Source organism: Pipra filicauda, unplaced genomic scaffold (assembly GCF_003945595.2).
Source record: "Pipra filicauda isolate LSUMZ 115617 unplaced genomic scaffold, ASM394559v2 scaffold168_size1973030_pilon, whole genome shotgun sequence".
NCBI classification, from domain to species: domain Eukaryota; kingdom Metazoa; phylum Chordata; class Aves; order Passeriformes; family Pipridae; genus Pipra; species Pipra filicauda.
Window position 1 is genome coordinate 122,377 of NW_024104195.1, and position 24,026 is coordinate 146,402.

Genomic DNA, 24,026 nt, shown 5'->3' on the forward strand with positions numbered 1-24,026 from the left:
TTGCATTGCCACTGAATTTTTTGGACCTGCTCATCTCCTTGCAAGTCCTCGGATCCTCTAATGGGATGCAACAAATGACCATGGTGGTGGCTGGGGACTAAAATAGCCATGACCTCTCAGCACCAGTTCTCTCCTCCCACGCATCTCACATGTCACCGCACCAGCAACGGGAGCCCTGCCGGACCTTCCGTCTGTCCAAAGCAGCAGAAGCTGCGAATCATCCCTCAGTGGGAAGCTGATCATCGAACATATTACATTTACTTCTTCTGAAAACTGCAGGTGGGAGAGCTGTGCTGAGCCTGGAGATTTTATTTCATTTAGGGCTAATGTAACTGTGTTTTGTTCTGTTTTTTTTTTCTTTCTTTAGTTCACATGGATTTTTCATCTCTCTCAGCTTGGCTTGGATTCCAAGACTAAATGAAACTCCAAAGAGTGAGTCAACTTTCAAACTTCCAACTTTTGCAAGGCTTATGCCATATTCACTCAGAATTCTACTCTGTGCCTGGTTTGCTGCAAACCTCAAGACAATTCCATTATGAGGAGTTTGTACAGCCCTAAAGATGACTTTATTCTCATTGCTCATTCCTGTGTCCACCAAAGGGAAGCAGCAGACTAGACCAGGCTGACTCATCTGGCCAACCACCATCCATGATTTTATTTTGAAATAAGTAACCTAAGTCATATAAACAATAAGTCTTAAAATAAAGTATTTTCCAATTTTACCAGTACCCAAAACAGAAAAAATAATCCTGCGGCTTGGCTATTGCGAACTTTGTTAAACCTACTGCAGCTGTAAATTATATATTTAATATATCCTTACATATTTATATGTAATATATACCCTTTTAATGTATTATAGTTATCAGTGCTTTTTCATTCCATACTTTTAAGTGATTTTCAGTCATAAAAAGCTATGATTTGTTTTGAGCTTGCTTCTACAGGCTGGCCTTTATTTCTTTTATAGTACCAATCCCTTACCTGCAAATTATTTTCATTTCTGTGAGGACATAAAAGAATGCGAATTATTGACCATGACAGGAACTTAAGAGCTTTAGAGGCTACTTTGAGAATAATTGTGTGCTGTAATTTTTCTTTCAGGGCTTAGAAATGCTGAAATATTCATTGTCACAGGCTTTGCAACACATAAAAATGCACATAAAAATTCTCCCAACAAAGGAACAGTGGATAATATTTATAAGAAAAGTGCTATGTTTTTTGTGAATGTCTATGATTCTATGTTACTGAAAAGGTAGGGTCATGTTGCTTCCTCAGTAGCAGGAACAGACAAGTGGAAGACAGGTGGAAGGAATTCCTGGCTCCTCTTTACTGAGGGCAACTGAGGGATACTGTGAGGCAAGGATGACACAAACCCTGAGAAAAGCAGATTTGTAGAAAGAAAGTTGTTACACAATGTGGTTCAAGCTAAAGTCAACAATACAGGGTTGAGTGAATATTTTGGTTATTGACGCAACCCAAAATCTACTATTACACTTGATGATTCATGCAGTTTGGAGACATTTAAATGTGTAAAATATTCGTGTTGGGCCTTAAGGGCTTGCCTGAGTATTTTACGAGATTCTCTCAGGCGTGTTCAGCAAATATTGAGTCCTCCACTGCCTAATCAAAACAAGATATTGAGAAATTAGTTTTCAAAGGGAGACACTACTGTGCAGTACTACTGCAGCAAGATGAAAATGCACCCAAAGGCTCAGGGTTGAGGACTTTGTTTTAACATCAAACACTGAGAGACTAGTCTCATTTTCCCGTTCTTGCTGAAAGGAAGAACTACAATTCTGACCTGCTGAGCCCAACCTTGTGCCTTGCATGGGATGCCTGGACAGGGATGGTCTGCAACAATAGCTGAAGTCTGAAGGTCTCCAGCTGAAGTCTGCTTTGTTTGAAGACTCAATATTAGAAATGTTAAAACTTTAATTAATATTTCCCACTAGGTCATTGAAATGCCTGGGAGAACATTTCAGTGTTAACAATGTGTTATGTCATTTCTATAGTATTTTTTGCCTCTTGGCACTTCCACACCAACACACTACACAAAAATGCCTGACAGACAATATTCACAAAATAGTGCAGACTCAGCAAAACTCATCATTTTCAGTAAGGGATTCAAGATGGGTTTTGTCCAATGCAAATACAGAAACTGTGTTCCATCTATGACTAGCTAAATTAATTAAAATATATTAAATATTTTAAAATATATTAAATATAATTAAAAATAGTTTTAAAATTATATACATTAAATATATAAATACACATAAAATAAAAATATATATTATATTATAGATATGATATGACATATATAATATATAATATGTAATGTGCATTAAAATATATAAATATATAAAATAAAAAATATAAATGCATATAATTAAAAATTTATATAAATATGTACGTCATTCTTACTACTAACATTTAGCATCTCTTTCAGCAAAAAAGGACAAATTACCAAGATTGAGTTGAATTACATGGCCTAAAGTCAGATTTGACATGTGAAAGTTTTTCCTCCTGCACTTTCAAGGTGTATTTCTGATATATTTCTGTTCTGAGATATTTCTGTAATCCAGGGAGCTCACACATCAAGTATTACTATTAGCTTTGTATTAAATGGACACAATTCTTTTAGGCACAAATTTTTTTCCATTCTTCCTTTTGTCAGACATTAACTAAAAAAAAAATATTTTCTCCACAGTTAATAATACATGCAGACCTATAAAATCTCCTTAATTTTTCCATGGAAGTCCTAAATTTGTCATCTAAATAAGGATAAACATGAATATACATATTTACTGAATTTTTATATGTTGTACACTTGGCGAGTGAGCTGACAATTCTGGTTTTTAAATTTTATGATCTTTAAAGCGAAATAAAGCAGGAAAAATGTGAAAACTAAAACAAACTCTTCTCTTTGCCTTAAATATGAATTAAGAACACTTTCTACTCTCTTGATTAGACCACAGCCAAATTAACATTCTTTAACTGCTGTTAAGTCTTGATTTCATGCCCAGCCTCTGTCCCCTGCCATTCTTTTGTACCAGCCCAGTATCAGTGTGTCATTAATTACCTTTTTTTTTTAATTATTTTTCCCTGGGCCAATTTTTTTCATTCTGTGTCCAGTTTTGGTTTACATTTCCAACTTTATATATAACACCAGTATTTCAGCTCACAAAACTGGCAGATGTTCCAAACAATCAAGAATATGCTTAAAGCCAAACTTCATATTGTATTATTCACAGAATTAGTCAAACTGATATTTTAAGCTATAGGAAAATTTGGTCATCCTAAATCTCATTCAAAGAGGTTGTAACAGTGATCAGTAATTTAGGGAACTCGAGTCTGTGCTGATTCCTGGCAGGTAGAGTGTTTCACAGTGTGAAAATAAGGTGGAGGTACACTGCTTAGCAGGATTTCTGACATGCTAGACAAATAAATTGGTGCATATGCTCTGAATTCAGTATCCTTCTACATATGGACATGTAGAATACATAGAAAAGGAGGTGAAGGGGCCATAGCATATGTAAAAAAAAATATTTACAGTTAGTATTCTGATCTAGATCTTTAAAGAAAAAAGCATGAGAAAGTTTGCCATATTTTTTAATGGCAGCAAGTCTTGGCATTTAGCAAACCAAAAGCTCCAAAATGCACAGTAATGATACTCTAAGGTGTCCATTGTATAGTACAATCTGTTAGAATAAAAGAAATAATAAAAAAAAAAGAAAAAGAAAAAGAAAAAAAAGTGATCAAAAATTACCTGTGGAACTGCTCACATATTACTGCAATTCACTACCCATGTTGCTCATGGGAGATTTTAACAATACAGATCTGCATCAAATGAGGCAAACAGCCTGACATTGATGAAAGTGGCCCCCTGTTGCTTGCAAGAAAATTCTGTGATCCACAAAACAAAAACTCCAGCCCCAGGAGAATCTGTCTTGAAAGCAATACTTTATTTATGGATAATCCAGAACTAAGGAATGGAGATAATCATAACTGATGGCTTAAATTCACCACAGAGGCAAGAAATTGGTTCAGGGAGTGGAAGAACAGAAGGAGATGCAGCTGCATTAAGGAAATGCTGAGGCCTTGAGAAATGTGGGAAGTAATATTGAATTAATACAGTTTAGATTTTGCATTCAGAGGATGAGGAAAGGTGCTCTCTTCCCACTCCATGTTTACTAAACATTTGCAGGTAAATTCTGTGGAGACCAGATATCCTGTGAAGTACCTCTTAAAAGGGTGATAAGTTTATTCCAGAACGGCTGAGTATGTTTTGAGGCTGTCGGTGGTCTCACACTCCACTTTGATTTTGTCTCATCCCCTGCTTTCCAGCAATGAGAATTTATGCCTGAATTGCTAAAGACAGCTGTATCAAGGATGGAAGGAAGGAAGGAAGGAAGAAGGAAAGGAAGAAAGAGGAAGGAAAGAAAGAAGGAAAAAAGAAAGAAAAAAGAAAGAAAGAAAGAAGGGAAGGAAGAAGGAAAAGAAGGAAGGAAAGGAAGGAAAGGAAGAAGGAAAAGAAGAAGGAAAGGAACTGAGAAAGGAAGAAAGAAAGAAAGGAAGAAGGAAAGGAAGAGAGAAAGGAAGGAAGGAAGAAGGAAAGGAAGAAAGAAAGGAAGAAGGAAAGGAAGAAGGAAAGGAAGAAAGAAAGGAAGAAGGAAAGGAAGAAGGAAAGGAAGAAAGAAAGGAAGGAAGGAAGAAGGAAAGGAAGAAGGAAAGGAAGAAAGAAAGGAAGAAGGAAAGGAAGAAGGAAAGGAAGCGAGAAAGGAAGGAAGGAAGAAAGAAAGTAAGAGAGAAAGAAGGAAAGGAGGAAAGAAAGAAAGAAAGAAAGAAGGAAAGCAATCAAGCAATCAAGCCTTTCCCTCTTATTTCAGGTCCTGGGACTAATCAGAAGGATTTTGGGTGGGTATCCCGCAAGGGTCTCAGGACCTGAGTGTAACAAAACGGTTGTCTCACACCTGAAAAGTGCCACATGTGAGATAAAATGGAAGGGAACTATTTAGAAGATTAGCTAAGAGGAATTAAATGGTGGAAGTAAAGCGTAGAATTAAAAAAAAAAGAGGGAAAACTTAGCAGGAGCACTAGGAAAAACAGTCTGGCATAAACTACTGGAAGCTATTGAGTAACATGACAAGTCATTATTACAAAGCACTGGTATTTGGGCTACACTAAACTAGATAAACTATTAGAAAATGCAGTTTGCACAATGCATTTTTTCCTTTTTTATTCTAGATGTAGGATGTTTTACATATTCTATGATGTGGCTTAGCAATCTTTGAGCTTTGTGAGGTAATTCTGAGACAGCAGTCAGTAATTTACATAATTAGCATAACATTATTTAATTATATGATTACTGTAAATATGTGTAAAACTCTAATGGCGTAATTATAATGTGTAATAACTATTTGTAATTACATAATTAAGTATGATGACATATCCAAATTTCTAATGGGAAAAAATAGGATATTTACAAGCCCTGACATAGAAAATGGTATAGTGCACAATTATAGTGGTGGTATAAACCCACAAGTCTCCCTTTTTAATGCTAGCTGTGCTAAAACTACCCTAAAACTAGACGAATTAACTAAAAGTTTGGAGGCCGTGCCATAGTGTTAGTGCAAATGTGTTAACTTTCCTGAACATGGGCAGCTCAGTGATTACAATCCGTACAAACAGGTGTTTGCATGTGGTAGACAATGGAGTGCTGGGTCACAGTTGCCAGCATTTCTCTACAGAATTATCTCCAGAAAGACCATTTCATTATGTATATTGTATATACATATATATTTGTGCCAGTATAATTCTTCCAAAGTAGGACTCAGAAAGACAGATTGTAGGTAGCTGTGTTTTGAATTACAAAATCAGTATTTTGAGTTGATATTTTGAATTACAGAAAATTTTCTCTCAAAAATAGAAATATGTAGACATACATTTTGTAATTCAATAGCAGAATTCTTTCACAGTTTCAATAAACTTGAAATTTCTACTTTTTGTACATATACACTTTCTGTTATATTCTCTCAAAAACAGGAACATGTGTGTGTCTATATATATATATCTATATGTGCACACACAAAAAAACCCAAATTCAGTATAATATATAAGATATGAAACTTCATGCATGAAATTATTTTTACATATACCTCTATAAAAAAATTAGAAATATAAAATAATAGTTGATGTTTCAGAAAATGCAATGATCACTTCAAGTAACAGCTCTGCCTTCCTCGTTTCTAGCATAACAGGAGGTTGGATTTATGTGATCTATTATCTGAGCAATGTTCATGATGCAGCCAAAATATAGAAGGGATAAACTCTGAAGAGATGGATGAGATTCGTGGTAGAATTCCAAATGGCAATTCAGTTGCACCTAGTAAGGAAATGCATGAATTGCTTCAACAGCAAATTTTGAAGAAAACTTTAATAGATGTTCATTTTTTTTACAAACTCTTTCAGGTAGACATAGAGATCCCTGAACTACTCAAAGCAAATCCTAATCTTCTGTTTCTCTCTAGGACTATGTACACATTATGTTCAGGGCCTCAAATATTTTTTTTTTCTGTGGTATGCAAATCTGGGAATTCATTGAAGCTACTTAAAAAAAGCTCACATCTTGCCATTTGTGGTTATTTCTCCATCCTGTTTTTGTCTTCCTTTTCTCCCATACATCCACAAAGTGAACACAGGAAAAGGAATCATATTTTTCAGTTTTGTTGTGGTTTAATTTGTTTAGTATTCAACTTCTAGCATTTTTTTCTTCTTTACAGTATTTCAAACTCAAAATCCGTTATTAACTTTTAAGGTATATAACATTTCATTCCATGGCAGTTTATTCTATGTCTGTTATTTCTGGTCTTCAAGATTACCTAGTCTATCACACATGAAGAACTTTGTAGTAACAACTTTAGGAATCAGACCTTTATGGTGCAGTGAGAGTCAGTGTTACTGTAAAATCATATGAGATTTGTCCCAGGACAGATCCTGGAGGAACTCCATAAATTATTTCTCCATAAATGAATGGTCCAAATTTCAGAGGCTATAGACATGTCAGAAAAAATAATTTATATTTTGGCCCTGTTCTTACATTTGTTGATATTTGCTAATAATTACTGTTGAAGCCAGGATATTCGGTGAATCCCTTGTTGGAATTTTTCTACTTTACACTATTTAATCCTCCTTCTTTGACTTTAGATAATGATTTTTCATTTTGCAAATGTTTCCACAATATCAGATGCTTTACTTGAATTCAGATTAGGTCTCTGAATTTCCCTCCATTTTGAAAAAACCAAGATGGCTATTTTGAGTATTCTGGATTTGTAATGTAGAGAAATATTTCCATATTTCCATAGTATATTAAAGTTTTTTCTGCAAAAATAAAATATTATATTTAATTTTATTACATAGAATTTACAAACATGCTGTACTTACTCTGTTGACAGTTTCTTCCCATAAATTCACCTGGGCATTCACAGGAATAGTTGGCAACAAGATCTGTACAGATTCCGCCATTCTTGCAGGGTTCAGATTCACATTCATTCACATCTGCACGAGGTACATGGGATAATGTCAGCATTAACAGAGAAAAGGTAAAAACGGTAAGCACATGTTTGAAAGAACTAAAAAAGGAAGTCTTTATTATGTCCCATTATACAATGTAATTTAGTGTTTTGCTCAGGGATTTCCACTGTAACTGCCAAGAGGATATGAGGGCAAAAGTCACAGTTTGGCCTTAAAAAGACAAACTTCAATAGTTCTAATGGATTAATTAGTAGTGACCCCTCCAACTTCAAGAAGTGTAGCTACTTCTTTATCAACAGATGCCAGTTAAGAATGTCTCTCAGTTCATCTTAATTCATTAAACGTGTAATTGACAAAGTTGTTTAACTGTCTAAAAAATTTCCTTTCTGTGCATGAGTTGGTGGGCAAATTGAAACTAATAACTCCATCTAGAAGCTTGCAAATTTCGTTAAGTTCAAAAGACAGAAAAGGTGTGTAATTTCACTTGAGTTTCTCTCTTCAAGCACACTCTGTAAAACACTGAGAGAATAACACTGTCCTCGTGTTTTTCAATGTAGTATACTTGAAGTGTAATATAAGATTCTTTCAAATGTGATATGGTATTTTTCAGTCACCATAAATAAGCAGAGTGAAGGATAATGCCGTATCATAAATAAAATCCTCAGCCTTTGCATTTATTCTGCATGGAGTAGAAACAGGTTGTAAGGATTTTATACATCATTGCCTCAAAGGGCTGCACTGTTGCTGTTAAACACTTGCAATATGGTAGATGATATGGTAAATACAGTAGGTAATATAGTAGATACTAGGTGAGCGAAATGCCCTATGAATTGAAGTCATAATCCTTGTTGTTGTGTTGCTTCAGTCCTTAAAATGTAAATCAAGTTTGTGCTACACACACAAAAACTAAAGAAGATGTTAAAAAAATGTCTAAATCTTATGCATTTCAGCTTGCGTAGAAGAAGCAGAATTCAATTGTGTCAACAAAGTTGCTTCATTTTTGGTAGTTTGAGCATGTAACGTTTGTACTTTCAATTTGATTTTTTTTTCATTTACTAATCATGTATGTTCAAAACCTCAGTTTTAATACACTCGATAGGATAAGCTTCCCATTTCTGTGAAGAGAAATGCAGAAACAGACCTTCAGCTAAATATGAAGGCTAGTTCCAATTGTTTGAACTGGAAAAAATTCAGATTTTTATACCAAAATTGATGATGGCAACTTATCTCTGAGCTTCTTTTTAGTCTCTGAATGTTTTACTATTTCTTGCTTATAAAGATATGATATTATGGCTTAATAAAAAATTAGAGTTAGCTGAATTTCTGTCAATTAAAAAGGAAGAAGAGGAGTAATAGCTTAGAGTGCAAGAAATAAAATCTGCCAAGGGAAATGACTGAAGAAGAGTTCTGCTAAGTTCTAAATTAAATTCTTCATATGTATTTATAAAATTTAATAAGATTCTTCGGCTTCCTATTTGCCTTTTTAAGCAAAGCCCATTAGCCTTACATTTTTATTAGCTTATTAATAATTTTAATATAGGCTAATATATTTGTGGGGAAAAAATATCAAGGTCACAGGGAACTAAAAAACATTACATGAACATATGAACTATCTCTTCCTTGGTGAGATACAGGTGGTAATTTATCCTCTTAAAAGCTTTTCTGTGTAAAGATAATATCTTCTTGAGTTGGTTTTTTTTTTTCCCCTAATTTGCATTTTGAAATATGTAGGAGAAAATACACCGGTTTCCAGAATATTTCATACTGTCTGTGTGGTGATGGAGAAAATAAAATGAACTTGAAGTACCAGTACTCTCAAAGTAATCCTCATATTTCATCCCCATGGAGCAACTAGCAATGATCAGTGGAGAAATATGGAAGTTTTCCATTACTATCTTTGTTATTTGGCTCCAACAATGATTTTTTCCCAGTAACTTCAGAAACTTCAGCCCAATTAGTTCAAACAAATATGTCACAGAGAACCGCAGGCTCTGCACCTCCAGTGATCCAACATCGCCCCCTGCCGACCATGATTAGAACTGCGCTAAAGGACAGAGAAGTATTCAGACTTTTTTTCTTTTGTTTGAAGGGGACTTTTTGGGGGGGTACAGGACTATTGTCTAGTTTTTTCGTGTGTTCTGTTACTGTTCTTGCCAACATACATATATCTTTTAATATAGGGTTGTTATTTCTTCTGTTTTTTCCACATTTCCTCGATTAAAGCCCCTAATTTTGAATTTACAATTGCTGAGAGAGAGCAGTTTGGTCTGTCTCATAACTCATCCTCTTTAACAAACATTCCAATCTCTTCAAACTGAGACACAAGGTTTGGTTTTAATTCAGGGCAGATTCAGATCAGATTTTGAAGTGTTGTTCAGGTAAAAATCTAATACATTGCAGTAACTAAAACACAGAGAGCTATGTATTGCCAGAGAAATCAGAGTTCCTCACAGAGGCAGCTAGGTAACGGAGAAATACTGAGTGAAATAGACTCGTTAAGAGGTAAAGTCTTGATTTCTAAGTGGGGTCCAGGTTAGATAAAAAGAACCCAAATCTCAAACAATTAGAAAAAAAAATGAAAAAAATTTAAAAAAGAAGGTAAAAGAAAACTCAAAAGAACTCCAAACTATAAACCCCCCACCCCCATGCCCAAACCCCCAAGATTTCTGTACAGAAGGTGGATTCTGAGATTGATTTGATCCAGGAATAAGGAAACATTGACCATTTTCTGAAAACAGATTGTTCCTCGAATAACAGCTTGAAGAGCTAAGAGAAATGATTAGGAAGTAAAGGTTATGCTGAGGTTTCTTTTTATGCTGAAGAGGGTTAAATTTACATTTCCTTTCTCCTAAGATCAATCCATAACTACAAAGCCATTAAGGACACTTCTATCTGAGGCACAGCTGTGGTGCACCCTGAAACACAAATATACTGCCAGAAACTCAGAAAGTAACAGAGAACTTGGCTATATCACAAAGTGATTTGGAGAATCATCAAGAGGCAGATTTCTGTCCTTTTGTCTTCCTCTGATGGATTCTATATGTATATATATTTAATATATCCTCTAAGTATTTAATATAACATAAATAAAACCTACTACTGTACTTGCAAATGTAATATAATTAAAAATATTTAACACTAATTTTGGACTTTACCTATTCAATACAGTCATATGTGTTTTCCTGAAAAATTATCCCACATGGAATGAGCATATAAATTATGTAACTGTTATAATAAAACTTTTAACTTTTGCTTACTGTCATTTAGGTTCTTCAGCAAGCTACTTGGTATAAACCTGACTTTTTATAATGAAGAGACCAATAAGCTCAATTTACCCGCGTGGGTTTTTTTTCCAACACATCCTGTGTTTTGGCTGCAAATACACAACAGTGCCTTGTTCCTGTCCCCTGCTTGCTTGTCCTTTACTCAGCCCAAATTCCCAGTTCCTGCCATCTGGATGCTTGTTTCTGATCCAGGACTGCCTCTTGCAATACAGACTTCCTGATGTTCCCTCCTGCTAACAAGCATGTTCTTTCCTTATTCTTTGATTTTGGTACTCTTTTTGGCTTCTGGATCACACATGGTCTGCTTCTCTCAGCTCTTACTCATGTTTTAAGTCAGTCCTCTATAGGATAGAATGGTTGACCCATCATACATACAGCTTTTAACTTCAGGAGTCCTTACTGGAAGTCAGCATGGCCGTTAAAAAAAACACTGGTTAAACATAACTTTTATGCTTTACTAACATTGCAAATATTTTTTTCCCCAAAATAAAGTCAATTTAGCATATAGAATACAGATACCTCTGTATCTTAACTGGCTTCTGTGGGGACCCACAACCCTACACTGGATAAAGATCAAGTCATAATCTGAGAAACTTGACACTCCCTCCTATCCCCCAAATTTTAATATTCTTAAAGAAAACCAGAAAACTTCCCTATCTGGTTCTACTTCAAAATAAATTTGTTGATAACTAACAATATGTTCAAATATCTCTGGAAACTGGTGTGGTATAAGGTGGAGAAACAGGTAGCATGCAATAATTATCTTTTAGTTGGAGTTTAGTCCAGACTACTCTCATAGATGCTTGATGGCTCTCAATTGATTTTAAAAAAGCATTCTAGGTGTTTTTTCTTTATTGTATATTGATCCTTAACGATTTAAGTTATTTAGATGAATAAGTCCTATCTCAGTAAGGTCACAAAAAATGTTGCTTGCAGAACTTTGTAATATCCTGTTATTATTTAAACTTGAGCTTTCAGACAGTCAAATTTTCCATTATTAATTTCCTATTAAATACCATGAAAGTCAGTTTACATACTATTTTTTTATTATTTGTACCAATTTTAATATTTTTACGAAACATTAAATGATAAAGCTCCATTAAAAAATATAAACTATATTGGTTCTATTCTGACTGAAGAGAAACAACAAAATTTAATATGACTATCTTAAGAGCGAGCTACTCAGTGATATGAAAAAATTTGAAAGATTACAGCAATTCATGTATAGAAGGACATATCTTCTATAAGAGTAGGAGGATTCTGTTAAATTATTTACAAAACGAAAAAAACAATGAAAGCATTCTCTCTCATATTCCTATAGATTATTAAACCCCACCTAAATTGTAAAGGTCTCCTAAAGGAGGTTAAACTTGGTGGTTTTTTCTCAAAAGATAATAAGTAAATAAATGTATTTAAACAGAATAAAAAATCATCAGAAAAAAATTTGCATGACAACCTTCAAATTTCTGACTAAAAGATATGGAAAATATAAGTAATTAACATGACAATTTATTTTACGCTTTTTAAATATAAGTTGAAGAAAGTTTCTAACCTTACTTCTGAATAAGTGTTTATCTGTAATTCGTGTAAACAATACTTCAGATTTATTGTTCCTTGATTTAACCAGGATTATAGAAAGACAAGCATTAGTATATTACTGGCTCAATCCCGACATGAAACATTTAAAAAGAACCGGGGCATATTCCTGTGAAATATGTGAAGTTAGTACATATTATTAAATCTGATCTGGATGTATTCAATGCACATTCAACACAACGCAGACATCTCTTACAATTCAGTGATTTGATTGCTTTTTCAAAGCTAGTTTCCTGACCACAGTAGGCTCTGAAAACACTGTGCCAAAAAACCTGCAGGAAACTTGAAGTATAATGTCATATTGAAGGAACTCATGGTTCAGATATCCTTATTATCTGATCTTCAAAATGAGAATAGTTTTACACTTGATACAAAAAAGTACAAACCTCTTTTCCTCGACCTGCGAGCATTTGGTACAAGATCCTGTGGTAAATATCCTCCAGAGTACTCCATCATGAGGTTATCTACTAGAATTCTTCCTGAAACATTCAGTGGACAAGGGATGGGTTATAGATGTCATTTATCTGGACTTCCGTGAAGCCTTTGACACGGTGCCCCACAACATCCTTTTCTAAATTGAAAGAATGGATTCCATGTAGGTGGATGAGGAATTGGTTAGCTGGTCACATCCAGAGGGTTGTGGTCAATGGTTCAGAGTCCCAATGGATATCAGTGACAACTGGTGTCCTTCAGGAGCCTGTACGAGGACCAGTATTATTTAATATCTGTGTTAATGACACAGACAAAGGGATCAAGGGCACCCTCAGCAGGTTTGCAGGTGACCCCAAGCTGAGGGTGCAGTGACACACATGAAGGACGGGGCCATCCAGAGGGACCTGAACAAGCTCCAGAAGTGGCCCCTGGAAATCTCATGAGGTTTAACAAGGCCAAAGGCTGCTGCTGCACCTGAGTCAGAGCAACCCCCGGGATCAATCCAGTCTGGGGATGAGCAGGTAGAGCAGCCCAGGAGAGAAGGACTTGGGGATGCTGGTGGGGAAGAGGCTGAACATGGCCCAGCACAGAAACCTCCCTGTGCCCTCGGCTGATCCCACAGCAGGGGCAGCAGGGTAGGGGGGAATTCTGCCCCTCTGCCCCCTCAGGTGAGACCCCACCTGCAGAGCTGCCTCCAGCCCTGGGGGCCAGCACAGCCAGAACATGGAGCTGCTGGAGCGAATCCAGAGGAGGCATCAAGATGATGAGGGGGATGGAGCAGCTCTGCTGTGAGGAAAGGCTGGGAGAATTAGGATTGTTCAGCCTGGAGAAGGCTCCAGGGTGACCTGACTGTGACCTTCCAGGACCTGAAGGAGCTACAAGGAAGACAGAGAGAGACTATTTAGAAGGGCCTAGAGTGAAAGGACAAGGGGGAATGGCTTCACATTGACAGAGGGCAGAGTTAGATGGGATACTGGGAAGAAATTCTTGTCTGTGAGGATGGTGAGGCTCTGGTATAGGTTGTCCAGAGAAACTGTGGCTGCCCCATCCCTGGAAGGCCAGGTTGGACAGGCCTTGGACCAACCTGGTCTAGTGGAAGGTATCCCAGCCCATGGTAGGGGGTAGAATGGGATGAGCTTTAAGGTCTCTTTCAACCCAAACTATTCTGTGATTCTATTAGGAAGAGAGTAAGTCAGATAAGAAAGTTCCTAAAGCTGTGTTCTGAACTCAAAAGAAACATTCTAATTAAATGAACATTGGAAATAAAAATAATTCCTGGACATAATTCAGATTTTTTTCCTTGATGGTGCATGAGTGTTTGAGACACCTTTGTAATCAGCAATATACATTAACACCTAAATACGTAACAAAAATAACTTTGGACAAAATTCAATTGCTCCTATCTAGAGTTCCTTCAGAAACAGCCTCTTAAGCATTCTTACATCATTTTTTTCAAACAATTTTATCTCCTTTTAGGTTTTTATAGACTAATTTACACATTTTTAAGTATGCCTATGAAACTAGCCTTCTTAAAAAAATAAAAAAAATATTGCTACCTTCTAACAATCCATTGTTGTTTCCCATCCTAGTGTTTCTGAAATACAGTTAGGTCAACTTGTTTCAAGAGAAACTGGAACATATAGCTATAATTCTGTTTAATTTGATTCATAAGAAATCAGAGGTTCTGAGAAACTGAAAAGGAAAGAGTATTTTGAAGGGGGTTTTTTTGTTGTTTGTTTTTTTTTTTTAATTGACACTTTCTTAAATTTAGTGTGGGAAGTAAAAACTTTAATTTTGACAAACCGTTTTTTATTATTGACAAAGCATTTTTTATTATGACTTCTTTTTCCAACAGCTAATTTATCATCTTTTCCACCTATAATTTACATTTCTCTTCAGTGTTATTCTCGTATAGTTTCAGTGTCTTGCTTTACGGTGAACTTGCCTCCGGCTGTTGCAAGAGAGGAGCCCCGAAGAAAAGATACAAGGACTCCCTGAAACAACATCTCAGCCTTGGCAATATTGATCAACATAACTGGTCTACTCTGGCCTCCAATCGGGATGTCTGGAGACACACCATCTTCAACGCTGCCGTTTCCTTTGAGAACACACGCAGGATCACTCTCGAGGAGAAAAGACAGCACAGAAAGAATCGTATCCTGCTGAATACACCATTTAAGGAGTCTTTCTGCTGTGCCTTTTGCAATCAGATATGTCTATCTCGTATTGGCCTCATAAGCCACCAGCGTGCCTGTAGCAAACGTGGATAGAGCCTTCCTAAATCTTCGTTCGCGAAGCCTAGCCATGATAGTTTCAGTGAATGAGTTGTGGCGTCTATCTATAAAACCACAGTTTAAAATAGATTTATTACCTATAACATTTCCCCACCTTTCTTTGTGTTCTGCAGTGGCACTTCGCCAACACAACCCTCATTTAAAGAAAAATTCAAAACTAAATTTAAAGTTTTGGAGTGAGTACATTTCTATACAGTAGTAACTATAACCACAGTTTTCAGAATGCGAAGATTAACTAATTTTAAAAAAATCAAGAATAAAGCATGATTAAGTATTTTGCAATAATTTTCCACTTTAAAATAAGGCCAGTAAAAAAGGTAATAACATCATTAGCCTCTGTGAGAGGAAAGTACAGGGGCAACCTTTATACTGTATAGTTTATATATCAATCCCATACATGTCTTTAATCCTTTATGTGCTATGCACACTTTGTAAGGTGGTTTTCCATCAAGAGAGTATTATTAGACTAAAAAATTATTTTCAATTTTTTTACCTTGAAACTAATAGAAAATTAGTAAAAGAATTATGAGATCAATTTCGTCACAGTCTAATGGAAGCTTCTAGAGAGAGTGTAAAGGTGCTTCTTTACTTCAGAGGATTTTAAATAGGCTAGGGGTGTGGCAGTGAATCTGATGAGAAACTTGTTTAAACATGTTTTAAAATGGCTCTTTGTGGTCCCTTTGCAAACACGTGTTTCTTCTTCCCAATACCCCCCACAGCAACTGTTATCTCCCATGCAGGAGTGTCCTGGGAAGATGTCCTGAGGCGTCCCATTGGTCCTTTGTTTAACCCCTTCCTATTGGCTGTTGACCCTTTACCTGATGGTTTCTTTTGTGTGACCCTGAACTCGTGATTGGTTCCCCTTTGACCCTCCTAAAAGCCTTATAAACCCCTTCCCAACAATAAACTCCCTCTTGCCTCCTCTCCACGCCGGTGTGCTGTCTCTGTGCCTGCCATGGAGCCACGAGGGTGCTGGGGGGAGGGGAGGGCACCTCTCCCCTCCAGGCTCGGGGCCTGAAAAACCCTGTTTCTGGAGTCCCCCTTCCCCGTCCCACAAGACGTCGGAAATGGTTCTTCAGATGGAGAAGGAACTAGAGCTGGGCTCCCCCACGTCGAGGATGGGGAAAGGGAAACCCATATAGGGGCTTTACAAGAATCTTTGCAACAGTATCTTGTGGCATTCACAGTGATATTTGTGACATTATTTTCATACCTTTTTTTTTGTATTTTTAGATATTTTCTATCCCTATTTCAGTTTTGAAAACTCATAAAATAGATGATACAGAGAAGTTCCACTCTGCATAGGTGTCTACAGCCTGCCTTGCAAAATATTTATGTTTTTGTTATTGTAATAACTGAAAAGTTATTACAATTTTCTCTGTAGAGTCACACTTCCAACACTGGACTATGTCAGTATTTCCTGATGTTCTATTTACCTGTTTACAAGCATATTTAATGGTTTTTTATCTGATGTAATTTAAATCTAATATAATTTTGGCATAACATAGCCAAGCCCTTTCTTATTAGTTTTAGAAGAGTTGGTACTTTAGAAGTTTTAATATAAATTGAATCAGATTTTTCATTTTTAATTACTTTTAATGAATACTGATATGAAAACCGTCATTCCACTGAGTAGCTTACCATTTAATTTTACACTGTAGAAGTATGTCTTCAGGATGACTATTCCTAATGTTTCCAATTAACCTTATTAAAGTAATTGTCTATTTACATAACAAGCATTTGACAAATAATTTTTAAACTCTAGTTGAAAAAAAAATCTTACTAGAAGATGAATCAACTTGTGAATCATCTTTCATTACAAACAATGCTCCAAAAACCTCAGCTTCACAAGTAAGCTCCAATTATCCGGCATTAGACTGTAATCTCTAATGATTGATTTGTTAAAATAGTGTAGGTGGGCACGTGGCAAGAAGTCCAATTATTTTCTGAGCAAGTCTGAACCTAAATCAGTAAATTAACATTATTTTCCTTCACATAACCCCAAATCACTGTATTCTTTCAAAATGCAGTTGCTTATGCATTTCAAAATAGAGTGAGTGTAGGGTTACATTATTTTCATGTGAGTAAACAGTCATGGCACATGTTTTTAAAAATGTTTTTAGACCAACAAGTCTTGGAGGGTATGATGCTGGATGTTCTAAAATGCTGACAACAGATGGTTATATTTGTTTACATGTCTGTATTTGACATACACAGGGTGAAGTATATTCAATTATGGCCCATCTATATAAATCCCATTTAAACTATCATAAAAAGTTGTCTGTGGGACTCCAGTGCCGTTACATTGCATAAGTGCACATACATGTACTACATAAAGGTAACTCCTACTCTCTGCTAATAACTTTCAAATTCACACTCATAGTTGCTCATAAATATATTCATGTTTTACAGTTAATGAATCTTGTTAGATTTGATCACAGGAACAACTAGCACTGTAAACAGGAGAATGGATTAATAATGAATGGATGGTCTAATAAAAGATTAACTGAACATCTGTTATCCACTATAGAAATCACTATGTTAATTATAACCATACATATATCCTTAGTCCAAATATTCATACATTTGTTTATAGTATATGCAGAAGAACAAGAGAAAAGATCTGGTAAACTACAGGTTGGTCAATCTCATCTGACAGCTCTATTATCTCAGGGCACATGCACTCAGGTCGTTCTTCATGTTTGACAGAGTTATATGCCCTGCACCAAAAACATGTCTCAGAACTGGAGTTTGTATTTATCGCAGCTGATCCAGACAATGCCACCTTTGCTTGACGATCACATCAAATAAGACCTATCCAAAACAGGTCTGTGCATTTTCCACAACTATGTTTAGCAGCTAAGGATTTGCCTTCCAGTCTACACTCATAATCTGTACTATAATCTAGAGCTGTGGGTGCTACAATTCCTGTAAAAATCTCCATTTTTGTTGAGAAATAGGAGGAGGTTTTTTCTCTGTTAGAGCACTGAAACCAGAACTAAGCATTGTAAACTCCTAATTTTAGATTTGGGCAAAGGCTTTTTTCACCTTTCACTCTTTTCCTAATTTTGGTGTATGCCTTTGTAGTATTTTTCTGAAGCTCCCTTAAATATTAAGTATCGCTGACAAAACAAATAGAAAAGATGAGAAGAGAGCAGATTAATTTCTCTCTAACAATGAAAACTACTGGTATGGAAAAGAATATTGCTTTTAAGTAAACTCTAAAAACTTCATGAGAGTAATGACTGTAAACGTAAAAAGCTCTGCTAGGTACATGAAAGGATAACATAAAATACATTTTCAGAGCCAGATGCCACCTTACTGCCTTGCGTAGAAGGTAAAATGAAACCTGATGAGATTACAAAATGCCCATTTGCCCACTGGAATGTTTTATATAAATTTCTAGTACGTCAAGTCCTCGGAATTTTAGACTGCCAGACTGTTTTCTTTTAGATTATTTTAATCCAAAGGGATCTGGTTCTTGTGCTCTCAGACTGCTGTCACACAAAGCAAAGCACCGTAAGTGGAGATGATCAAGAGATTTTTTTTTTTTTAAAAATACACTCCTGATTCAAACTAAAACACTCATCCAGATGACCTACAGAAATAATTGTATATTATTTAATACATCAGAATAAATGCAATCCAGGAGAATATCCTGGGTATTCATATACAAATGTGACAGGACTGTGAGTTTTCTTGAGATATGCTATGAATACAAAGGGAATTCATTTGTAATGCAGACTAGTGTATATTAGAGTATTATCTCATTATATTGAGCTTCAGACCCAAGCAGTGTTTCTTCGGGTTTTGCACACACAGGTAGTGAGTCTGATGCAATATCCTTCTCTACCTCTGTATAACACTTGATCACAAAAGTGTATCCACATGAAAAAATACCGCTTATAACTTCAAAGGAGTAGCTACACTACTGAATGTACCTCTGGATCTTCCTTCTAAGAACTTCTTTGGCTTTTTCAAACTTCTCACTTGGTCTGTGGTATAAAAACAACCCCTGATGACTCAGTTTGTTTTCTTTCATTTTTCAGAAAAATTGCCATGTGAATTGTTCAAGTTCCAAACAATAAGTCAGTCATAGGATTTTTAGCTAGTTCAACAAACAGTGGAGATATCAATATTCTAAACAGTATCAGGGTACTGCACAGCCTTAAGCCAGCATGAATTCCTAACACAAATATAATGTTTTAATTCCATGTCCTTGACACAACTACACATAGGGATGGTTGAGCACAGTAGTTCTTACACTAACAAGAAAAAAATCTGAATTACAAATCTCCTCTTTTTTTTTCTCTAACAGCTGTTTCCTACACAGATGGATCAGACTACGCCACTGTGCGACAAAATTCTAAATGATGAGTGTTTTCTCATTAAACAGTGAAATTTCATTTCAAGATTTAATTTCAAGATTTAATTTATCTTCATTATCTTTTTCACAGGAATATCTGTAAAAAACCTATGGACAAAACAGGAACTGAAAGCAGTTCTCTCTTTAAAATTGTGGGGTGGCTGCGTTATCCTAAAGAACCACAATAGCTGCAACTGTCTTATAAGTTTCTGTGTCCACCTAAATGGGCAAAAAAATGGGAAGAAGGAAAACAGATACTTTGTCCACAGCCACAGTTTTCATGTGTTCTTCCTCTAACCATCCATGTCTCTAGTATGGTTTATCAATTGCTTGGGACTCAGTGTACCTTCAGCAAGTCATTACAATATTTATCTTATAAAAGAAAGAAAGTATGATGTAGACATTACAACTGGATAACCATTATTGAATTTAAAATGGACTCTTTATTATTTATTCAATATAAGCTTGTATGTGCAAAGTATCTTCATCTGCTACCTTTTTAATGCAGAACATGAATTAATTTAATTTCCTCCAAAATCAAACAGCAATTTCTGTATTTTTAGAACATTAATTTCTTTCCATCATAAAAAAAAATACTAATCCTTAAGGACTATAGTAATTAATTAATGGGACCCACCTACAAAAGAAGTTTATAATAACTATTGACAACCTAAGTGACTTATTAACCATACAAACATACATCTTCTTAAAAGCACAATTCATTAAATAGTTCAGTCAGTGTGTCATAAGAAATGCAGCCCTCTGCTCAATATCCCCATAAAACGCAAAAGCAATCTGGAAGGTCTATTTCCTCCCACTATTACACCTTATGAAAGAAAGTTAGCCATCACCAAAGGCTGCTTAATAAAAACCTCAGCTATATATCCAGTTCTGGTTAAAATACGGAAAAAAAAAGAAATATAATAAAGCAACTTGCAAAAAATGCCACATGAAAAATATAGAAAGCACTGTAAGGATCTTGTAACAAATAAATGATACTGCTTTATTTTTAGGACAGGTCATCATCGCAGCAAAATACACTACAGAACAAAAAAGATTTTGAGAATGACACCAAGAAACCATTTAAAAGTATGAGAAAAACTATCATGTGAAACAGAAAAGGCAACAATTTTAATTAGTTGCGTAGAAGTAAGAGACTGCATGACAAATGTCTGCAAGATAATAAGCGCATTCAAAACCTGCTTTTCTTCTCATCTTATAATAGACAATGACTGAAATGTTTAAAGAAGCTGAAAGACAGCAGGTTTGAAATTGAAAAGGGATATTTTTCAATCTGCTGCAAAATTAGACTGTGAAATTGCATTTCTCAATGCAATGCATGAGAAAATTTTTAAGATTAGTAGTTCATCAAGAAAAAAAGCTATTTGAAGTGTGTATGAATAAAAAGACTAAACAGTGCTATACAATCAAATGTTAAGAAGAGTGAAAGAAAATTGGAACGGATATTATACTTCCAACCTGTGAGTTTAAGCCAATCTCTGGTTCTTACTGAACGAAATAAAATCTTCCAAGTAGGGGGCAAGTTATGCCCCACCTTTTCATGACCCTCTCTGAGATGTACCCAATATTGTTCTCTTACCTAAGGTTTAATCTTTTTCCTCTCTAGGCTTTATGTAACCTCAGCTCAATCACCTACTGCTCTAAACAAGATATTTATTTGGAAAACAGACATCCTTTTCCAATAGCCCCAAAATTGTTGTCACTGTTGCTCAATCTCACCACACATTTGCCGTAGGAAGATTCATGAACAAAATTTTCTCCGTTTTCAATTGACAAACCCATAATTTTTTTACCTCATTAGAGCCTTTGTTTTTTCCAGGCAGTTCCACAAAAATTTTTTTTTCTTTTGCAAATGGGGCAAACATTTACTGTGCTCCTGCACTGTTACACAACTTCTATTTTAGTCCCTTTACACAACTTCTATTTTAGGAACATTTTACTGACTTTTCTTCCAATAGCCTTTGATGGCTATTTGCTTGTTTTATTCTTTATTGGTGATCTCCCTTAGGTGTCTTTCAAATTACCCACTTCCTCTCACATTTAAATTAAGCAAAATTCTAGAAGGTTCCCAAAACATCAACGTACCTCCTTCCTCCCTCATTTCTTATCTGAGCTCCTGGTCAAACATAAGAATAGTTTTCAGACTTCATCTCTACAATGCTTACAGGAACAAGCTTCCTAAAACATACTTATATATGTAACTTTCTACTATATTATACAGTTTATTACTACTCCATCAAATACCTTATTGATAATATAATTTGTTAAAACTATGCATAGAGCTAATTTCTATGAAAATTACCCTCACTCTCCCCAAAATAAACAGGAACACCTGAGTTAAATTTACAGTGCCCCAAATAGACAATTCTTTCCAACGGAGAAACCATAGTAAGTGTTTATCAACAGAGGCATGGGATGAACACCTGGTGTGGTGCAACTGCACGCAGCCCAGTACATTAAATTTGCCCTCTTGTGATGGCTGGCTTGGAACAACCTGTATCTGTGTGAGATAACAATTGATTTTAGCCTTCAAAATAAGACTGTATGAACACCATCTGTGGGGAATTGTTTCTGGAGTGCTGTACCGCCACACCATAGTGAGGAATGGTTTGGCAGGAGCACTCAGTCACTGCAACACACAAATTCCACATCACGGGACTTTCTGCACCTTCTCCACATATATTTCTTCCTGAAAAGTCACTATGGTCACTATAATTCTGCACCAGGGAGGAGCAAGCCTAGGTCTACGGACAGGCTAGCAATAAGGTGCTGGAAAGCAGTGCCGGGACCCCAGAGAACGACTGGAGCTGTGTCAGGGAAGGTTCAGGTTGGATCTCAGGAAAAGGTTCTTCCCCCAGAAGGTGATGGGACACTAAACAGGCCCCACAGGGCAGTGGTCATGGCCCCAAAGCTGCTAGAGCTCAAGAATTGTTTGGACAGTGCTCTCAGGGGCAGGGTGGGATTGTTGGGGTGTCCTGTGCAGGGCTAGGAGTTGGACTTGATAATTCTTTGAGTCCCTTCCAATTCAGGAGATTCAATGATTCTATGGTTTGACTTTGCTGGTAGAGCAGAAGCTGTAGATGATGCATCATGTCAACTGACTGAAATATTATGGCCACTGGCCTTTCCAGTTAAAAGCAACTGTCTTATGAATAGTTGGGATGATGCCTCAACACACAATCAAAATGTGAGTGGGTGCTCTGCCACATGGCCTCCACCTGTGCAGTTTCCCAACACATTTGTGTAGCAGATGTGAATATCACAGGCCATCTATGATGTGGTGGTAGGAAGCAGAGGACTCAGTACAAACATTGGGAATGGTTTGTTTACATTATTAAATGTGTTTGATTAATAACCTTTATTCTTGGAGTGCAAGACATTTAGTTATGTCTGACAGAGTTAATGATCCTCAGAATATAAACCTACATGCAAATCAAACCACTAAATCTGAACTCTTTATTGTTTCAAACTTGAATTTTCCTAGTAGGATCTCTGCCATCTCAACTAGTAGAGTGGCAGCCAGCAATATATACTGTGACTAATGTTTCAATTTCCTCCTTTTTCCAGCTGGTAATCTCTGTCTGATAATCACAAGAATGCATATTGTATGTATCTTTCAGTGTTCTGGATTTATTTTTTATTTCCTCTGGAAAAAAATGTCCATTTCATTCTTCAGGGTATTACCATGGACTTTGTCTTGTTCTAGGCTGCTTTAATATAGAATCAGAGGATGTTTTGGGTTTGGGTTGTAAGACACTTTAAAGATTGTCTAGTTCCAACTTCCTGCCTAGGTTTCAAACCTGCCCAGGTTTTTACCTGAGGTAGACTTTCCTCTCCAAATCCTGGTTACTTTATAAGCTTTGAAATGGGAAGTTGTGGGGTTTTTTGCCACTGGATAATCAGAGTCTTTTCAGACAACCATTGCCAATTAATATCAGTTTTGTATTAAATCAAGAATATGCAATCAGTGAAATTGCTAATGATCTCTTTTACAATTCACATATTAATTAGTTACGTGGGTAGGAGGTCAAAAAATCTCAGAAATATTGACAGGATGTTTGTTGAAGTGAATAATAAAGTAATAGCTTTGGGAATATGTCTCCTGCAAAATCAATCACCTACCTTAATTGATTTCACAACATAACATTAGATATGAAGAAATCCATGATAAAAAGCCTTGTTCAAGAGAACGATAATGTGATTTTTGGAATTCTTGATGTGTAGAAGAAGAGACGTGCCGTGCAATGAAGTAATTTTAATTTATCTTTTTATGATAAATTTGACAGACTTCTTACATGATTTACAGTGAGTTCAGAATTGAATTACCAAACTTTATGAAGCTGAGGAATTTGTATCAAAGGAATTCTGTGAATTGAGCTAAAGTGATATAACATAAAAGAGTCATATTAAGTCCACCACTGAAAATTCCATACTTCTCCCTGATTTTGAGACCTCCTTGGCTGCTTCTCACAGCTCACATCCTTAGGGAGCCTCTGAATACCTACA

General features: G+C 35.9%; 1 protein-coding gene across 3 annotated transcripts in view; it reads right to left on the bottom strand.

Moving 5' to 3' along the window:
- EDIL3 (EGF like repeats and discoidin domains 3) overlaps positions 1 to 24,026 on the bottom strand; it is a 231,956-nt gene that overhangs the window by 91,376 nt on the left and 116,554 nt on the right. For all 3 annotated transcript variants that reach the window (XM_027712542.2, XM_027712543.2, XM_027712541.2), the window contains one exon: positions 7,438 to 7,551. In XM_027712542.2, coding sequence (XP_027568343.1) covers positions 7,438 to 7,551 — 114 coding nt within the window. The remainder of the gene's footprint in view (positions 1 to 7,437; positions 7,552 to 24,026) is intronic.